The sequence below is a fragment of the Tupaia chinensis genome, unplaced genomic scaffold (genome assembly GCF_000334495.1).
Source record: "Tupaia chinensis unplaced genomic scaffold, TupChi_1.0 Scaffold000161_1, whole genome shotgun sequence".
Lineage (NCBI taxonomy): Eukaryota > Metazoa > Chordata > Mammalia > Scandentia > Tupaiidae > Tupaia > Tupaia belangeri.
The window spans coordinates 2,741,276-2,748,636 of NW_006159632.1; the positions used below are offsets into that span (position 1 = coordinate 2,741,276).

The 7,361-nt window shown below is 55.7% G+C and overlaps 1 protein-coding gene across 1 annotated transcript in view; it reads left to right on the plus strand.

Moving 5' to 3' along the window:
• The window catches only part of TARBP1 (tRNA guanosine 2 -O-methyltransferase TARBP1), a 46,110-nt gene that overhangs the window by 13,843 nt on the left and 24,906 nt on the right, over window positions 1–7,361 (plus strand). Inside the window, 5 exon segments of the mRNA XM_027770858.1 lie at window positions 95–191; window positions 441–530; window positions 2,956–3,094; window positions 4,855–4,954; window positions 5,814–5,986. Coding sequence (XP_027626659.1) covers window positions 95–191; window positions 441–530; window positions 2,956–3,094; window positions 4,855–4,954; window positions 5,814–5,986 — 599 coding nt within the window.

The following is a 7,361-nucleotide window of genomic DNA, read 5'->3' on the forward strand; positions in this document are numbered from 1 at the left end:
CGTCTGCGTACACCGGGTGGCCGCACCATCTGCGTACACCGGGTGGCCGCACCGTCTGGCTGCGGCCGTGTGGACGCGGTATATGTGCTTTCAGGGGCGTCATCCATCGCACCACGGTCACGCACCAGGTTCTCCTGCGAGGGGCCGCCCAGTGCTACCTTCTGAAGACAGCCATGAATTTGGTGGACGTGGTAAGTTCTCTCCACACTTCCCCGAGGGGTGGCCATCACTGTCTTTGCTTCATGTAAGGAAACGTAGCCGGCAGCTTTGTTTAAAAGTTGAGTGGTTTTTGGCCTGCAGTGTCCTTGCGGTTAACTGATGCTGTCCGAATCCGAACGCTAGCGTTGCCTTCCCGGCGCTTTGGCTGTATTCGGTTCAAAGCCTCGAAGTGAGTAATGTCTGGTACTCCCCTCGAGTAATGTCTGGTACTCCCTGCCCAGGAGAAAGTGGCGCTTTCCGACGTCTCCATGTTCCTTGTGTCTCTGAGGCCGGAGGAGTCCCTGGGACGAGGGACTTCATTGTGGACAGAGGTGAGCTGGGTGACCCCACGAGGTCGCTGGGCGTGGCCGTTCCTCACTGGCCTCACCGTGTGAACTGCAGTGGGGGCCTGTCAGCATCAGCAGGCTTTGGGGGCGCGTTCGCTCAGGGTGGCCCAAGCACACGGGGAGCCCGGGGAGGGGCGGTGGGGGGGTCTCGGTCCTGGCTGGGACGTACTGGGAATCGCAGCATTGGCCCCCAGCCCGTGGTCCCGCCAGTGGACAGACCTGCCCCAAACTCTGCCCGGTTTGTAACTTGCTTTGCTTTCTTCTGGGGTTTTAAAGTTCTCGCGTAGCTTTCTCGGGCCTTTATCGGAAGTGTGTCCTGTTCTCTCATGCTCTCGGCCACCCAGGACACTTGCGAGATTTGTGTTTTAATGAGAAGCCAGGGGAGACCACCTGCCAGCGACTGCTCTGAGGGGCCATTGCCTAAGTCTGACATGAGAAGTCTTTTTTTTTTTTTGAGAGGTTTTTTTCGCTATAGGGCGCGTGCGCTCGCCAGACAGAGACATAGAGACAGAAAGCGAGAAATCACCCCCCAGGGGGGATGGTCACGCCGCAATCCCTTCTCCTCCATTCTCCTCTCGGGATCTTGGGCACGCATGCACATGCGCCCGGCGTGAGATTTAAGCCACCGGGTCCGAGACGCGAACCGCGGTCGACTACGTGGGAGTCCAGCGACACAGCCATTACACTAACTGCTGGTTCCCGACATGAGAAGTCGTGATGGGAAAATCTTCCTAAGCTTTTGACAGATTCGATAGAGGGAAAGAACCAAATATGAATTGGAATTTCCATCAGAATAATTTTGGTATAACAGAGCCATACCTGTGAAAATACAACATTTGGGAAGTCTTCTTCCACATTTTATAGCAATAATTGAGAAACGTCCACCAGTTTTGGAATACAAAAGCTGCCCGTGCCATGAACGCAGGAACTCTGGCGGGCCCTGCTGCTGTCACAGATGGTGCCTGAGGAGCACCTGGCTGGGTAGCGGCCGCGGGCAGCGTCCCTCAGCTCCGGGCTGCACCTCTGCACCCCCGGGCGTCCGCTTCAGTGCTGAGCACTGCCGGCTGGTCGCCAGTCCGTCTTTGCTCCAGTGAAGCAGCATTCTCTTTCCTCCACATCTGTACTTTCGGATGAGCTTAAAGTGCAGAAAATATTTTTAAAAAGTTTTTACTTTCAGAAAGACTTTATCATCATTTCCTTCATATTTAAACTCATTTATTGAATAGGGACTTTAAAGCGATACTACAAAAAGGAAATTGCGAATAGAGTTCGATTTTAAAATAAATTCACAAACATGATCAAAGATCAATTGTGAAATTCTGTGACTGACTGTGGCAAATCTTCTAAGAGATAGAAAAGAATTAGGGCAGTATTTTTTCAATTAATGTATTTCACTGTGCATTTATGATAGAAGACAGGGACTTCACATACAACTTAATTTCAAATTGTTCATTCTCTCAAAAATAAAGGTTCTGAAAGGAATTTAAGGTTGTGATTTGTTTTATGTAATGTATTTTTTTTTTCCTAGTGATGTTCTGAACATCTGAGCAAAATGTGTATTTTATATTAGGTACTTTAGAACTTCTTGCCCATTAAAGAAGTCTTCAAATTCTTTAAGGGAGATTAAAACACATGCACATTTGGGACCAGCAGTTAGCATAATGGCTATGTCACTGGACTCCCACGTAGTCGTCTACGGTTCGAGTCCCGGACCCGGCGGCTTAAACTCATGCCGGGCACGTGTGCGTGCATGCTCTGCCTACTGTCTGTAAAACTCAGTCATGTGTATCTGAACATATACCCATACACCCAGGCACGCATGCACGCATAGCTACATATACATACATACGTAAGCACGTTTCTGTCTTCTCTGTACTGTCTAGAACTCAATTGCGACAAGAAATTGATTTGTTACTGGGGCTGGCAGGTGGCGTGGTGGTTAAGGGCACTGGACTCCCATGTGGCTGACCGTGGTTCGGGTCCTGGACCTGGCGGTTTGCTTTCTTTCTGTCTCTCTGCCTCTCATTCAGTCCTTCTCTGGTCATATTGAAATAAAGAAATAAATGGATAAATAGACTTACGTAATATAATTCTTAGAAAATTGATTTGTTATTTTATTATATTCAATGATTAGATTCATTTTATTGGAAAGAAAGAACACTGGCTTGAGGGAACTAGAAGCCCTTTGTCCAGTTAAATTTTTTTAAGAATTATTTAATTTTATTCTTATTACGATTTTTAAAATTTGCTGTAGGGCATATGCACTCACCAGAGAGAGAGAGAGAAAGTGAAAAAGCAAGCCACCAGGTCCAGGGCTTGACCCACATGTGGGAGGCCAGTGCCTTAACCAACACGCCTCCTGCTGGCTCCGTCCAGTGGCGCCTTTAAAGCAATCACATTCCCTCCCCAGCTCTGTGACTGGCTGCGTGTCAACGAACGCCGTTTTAGGTGTGCCCCACCTTGCAGCCCTGTCGGGCCTCCCGAGACGTCCTTGAATGCGTACGTGAAGAGCCTGGTTCTGGACTACATAAAGGCGCCTCCCTGGGAACGTGAGTCTGCAGTCGTGGGCACGGCTGGTACGCCCCGAGCTGGTTTCTTCAGGTTGAGATCTAGGCTCACCTGCGTGCGTGGTGACATACCGATGGCCACCCGGTTCCGGTCAGATGACACAGAGGCAGGGTGTTGAAATGCGGCTTCCCAACCTGTACCTGGTCTGCCCCAGACTCGAGGTTTTAAACTGCTTGGCGTGTTAAGGAGCCAGTCGGCACCAGAGCCGGAGCCATTCCTGGCAGGTCACTGCTGTACTCTGCGGGTACTGAGCCCGTGTAGGTGGCGCTGGGGTGGGTCGGAGCCCACATAGTGGACATCCGAGTAGGTGAAGTGGTTTGGCATTCTGTCGTCAGCTTGCTTTGAAAGATCACACTGAGGGTGGCCTGATTATGAGAAGCAGTCTCAGGTCAATGCTGCGTCCGAAAGGCGGGTCTGTCCCTTCCTCTCGTCACTGGGTACTTGGTGCCGTCAGCCTGGCCGAGGCCCCGACTTGGGGGCGACGTGCTGGGAATCCAGGAGCGAGACCTCCCGCAGCTCCCGCAGTAGCCCGCACAGCCCAGCTGCTGCCCCGCAGAGGGAGCTGTCTGGGCTCCGCTGTGCCTCAGACCACGCAGCTTTTCTCCCCTGGTGACCTGACCGATAGGGAGCAGGTACACACGGTCAGACAGTCACCTTCCAGGAGACACGCGGGGCCTCCTCGGGACCTCTCTCTCGTCTAGTACATGTTCTGTGCGGTTACGTGGCTGACTCTTTTGCTCAGTCCATAAGAAGGAATCATTTAGTCTCTACTAACAACAAACATGGACGGGGCAGCACAGGCTGGACCGGCTGCCCCGCCTCATCTGCCCACCCATCCCCTTCTGGGCACGTTTCAGGGGCCTTCCACCCCCCTCAGCTGGAGCCCGGGAGCTGCCTTCCCTGGGGCCTCGCATCTGCCACATCTCGTCTGCTCTGGTTCCACTTTGTACCTAGGGGCACCTTTTCAGGCGTTCACAATTCATGGTGGCCTTACACGTGGCCTGTCCCCTTCTCTGAGGGTCTCCATGTTACCCTTCAGTGGCTTCTCATTGTGTCAAGGACAGTGATAGAAACCCTCTGGTAGCCACGACATTTCCTGGCGACTCCCACCTGTCCGTGTCACCTCTGCGAGTGCGCGGCCTCCTCCTGTCTCCTCCACGACGTTTCCTGGTGTCTCCCGTCACCCCGTCCGCGTCACCCCTGTGGGTTCACACGGCCCATCTCCTGCGTGCAGTGCAATCTCCTGGCAGGGGACCTTCCTCACCCTCTTCCTTCCGTTGGAGGAGTTCTTGTCTCCTTTTACTGATCTCACTCCCTCTCACCACAGCTCCAGCCCACTGGCATTTCCTTGGGGACACGTCCTCTTACACCCCCAAGGCAGCACGTCCTCCTGCCGTGCCGGGCAGCGGCACCAGGCACCTCCCTCCGCAGCCCTCACTGCCTGGTGGTGTCACAGTCCCCATCCAGCCTTTGATCCCACCTTTCTCCCCTGCTCCGGGCACCACAGGAAAGCAGTGCTGTCTGCATCCGCCTGTGCCCGCAGGAGCAGGCCCGCGGGCGCCTTGCATCCGCATCAGAAGCAGGCGGCTGACATGAGCCGTGCTGCGGGCTCTGCTGTGCCCACCCTCCCGTGTCTCTCTCACGTGCTGTCAGCCAGGCTTAGCTGCGTGGCTGTCTGGTTGGAAGCACGTCCCTGCAGGACGCCGCTGCTGTGTGCAAGCCTTCACTGCTGCCGTTTCAGCAGGGGACAGCGGCGCTCTGCCCGATGGGTCCCAGGCCAGGCTCGTCGCCCTGATGGTCATGCTGGCTGTGGATGTGGAAGGAGCGAAGACTCAGCACAGGTGACTGCTCTGGGACCGGAACCGGACCAGCTTGTCCTGGAAAGGCCGACCCTCAGCGTGGAGTTGAGCAGGAGGGCCAGTCGAAGGAGGGGACTGAGATGCGGGCAGAATACTAAAGAGATGTCTAAAGTTAACATAAACACACAGAATGAGGCTTGCCAGCCCTTGTAGGTTGGCCAATTAAACTTAGCCGCTTAGTGTTAACTTAGGGAACGTTAAAAAACCCATAGACCGTAGTCTCTGCTTTTGAATCGGAGAATCGGAGAGTGGCCGTAAGACCCCAGCACAGGAGTAGGTAAAGCAGTCTACTGGAGTCGACCCTTCGTGAGATGTGCTGTTAAGACGGTAGCAAAGGTGAGCCAGTCGTGGTCACGCCCAGGTTGGCGCTGCATGCTGTAGCTCCGCGCCAGGCCAGGCCGTGCTGCAGGCATGCAGCTCAGTTATGTCCCTCAGACCCCTCTCCCAAAGCATTAGGGCCAACGTTCCTTACACGTTTTTTCACAAATCACTAGTTTTTACGGAATCCCCTAACCATGCCTCATTTTTCCGCTGCCTTCTGTGTGTTCTGTTGAGGGGCAGGAGCTCAGCAGTTGAATCTGGGGAGAAGCAGGCATGGGGTGTTCATCCTACAGGTGCCCAGAGCCAAGTGGGGTTCTTTCCAGTGCTCTCACCCCCAAGGAGTCACACTCACCAGGAAGTGCAGCCTGGAAGAGCAGTCTGGGAGGGCCTGGGGCTTCTGCTGTCCACAAGAGTAGCTTTATCCCGTCCAACTCGTTAGCTAACCAGTCCCCGAGTGAGCTGAGAAGCAATGTCTTCTTGCTTCGGAGCCGGGTGACAGGAGTGCCTCTTCCATGCCCAGTGAGAAGCAGAGAACAGAGAATGTCCTGAGGCTGTTCCTGGACCCCCTTCTGGATGCCCTGGGGATGTTGGGTGCCAATGCCTACATGCCCCTGCCGAAGACTGACAGGTGCCTCCAGGTGCTGGTGAAGTTACTGCACACCTGCGTGTGGAAAGGGCCCGGTGCCGCCGATGGTGAGGATGCTTAGTCCCCGCCCCTTCTTGCTCAGCCGTTGTTGGCACTAGAGTGGGACAGACTCGGGACTGGAAATACAGGGGCACCATCACTCACTCAGCAGATGCCTCCTAAGCATCTCCTGGTACTGCGAGGGGCGTGGCGGTGAAGGAGCAGCCCTGGTGCTCCTGGACTTAGCATTCTGGTGGCTTACGGTCATTGGTCTCTGTCAATTTTATTTTATTTTTTAAAAAATGTTTGAAAGGGCCAACCCTGTAGCCAGTGGTTACAGGAGCCAGACTCCGTGTGGCCAACTGCACGGCTCAGATCCCAGCCCCAGCGGTTTGAAACCCCACGGACGCCTGTGCTGGTCCATCTCACCCGCTGGGCGCGTGGGCCGTTCTCACCTGTAGGCTGTGGTGCCCGCCGCCGCTGTGGGCATGGGTGTGCAGGTCTCTGCTGAAACCCCTGCTTTTGGGTCTCGAGGGCCCCAGAGCAGAACCGCAGTGATGCGTGGTCGTCCTGTGTTTAACTTGTGGAGGAGCGGCCGTGCCTGTTCCACAGCCGCTACCCCATCCCACATTCCCACCAGCAGAGCACACGGCTCCAGCTGCGCCCCGCCCGCCCCGTGTGGCCCTCTTGTCGTGAGCATTAGCCGTCTGAGGGGCGTGAGGAAACTGAGCCCGACTGGGCCGAGGCTGCTTTGTGACCTATTCTGGCCCCGCTGTTTAGGGATCAGTTTTAACTCCACACCCTGGGGCACAGAGTAGGACAGCCCTCTGCACTGTCCACCGTGCCGCCTACACCTCCAAGTGGCTGGGCAGCCGCTGTCCTGTGCTCCTTCCTGTCTGGGGTCTCGCCGTCCCCCCAGGGTCCTCCTTTTCCATTCTCTGATGGGAGCAGGCCCACCTGTGCCCAGTGACTGGCCTGCCCGTGGCTGCTTTCTGGGTCCGTCTGCTGCTCTGTGTCCCTAGAGGCTCAGGGCTGGTCGGTGTGGCTATGCTCAGTGGGGAGGGGGGCATGCCCCTGCCCATCGTGCCCAGGCCCAGACCCACGTGGCGGTAAGGCTCATCAGACCCCCGGGATGAGTGCCGTTGCACTGCCGGCGTTCCGCCTTTCGTCCGTGTCTCACAGTGTTCCTGCGCTGGAGCACCCAGCGTGTTCTGACGGGCCCATCGTCACCATTCTCCAGACTGGCCACCTCATGCCCGTCACCCTCCCAGCTCAGCTGCCCAGTGCCCAGGGTTGTGGGTGCACGCCACTGTGCCTGCATTGGGAATCGAACCTGAGATGCCAGGGAGGTCGCCTCTCAGTGGTCCCAGCCCGAGGAACCGGCACGGCTGCTGCCGCGGGGCTGGCGGGGGTGTGGTTTTTGTCGCCCTCGCCGGACCTCCT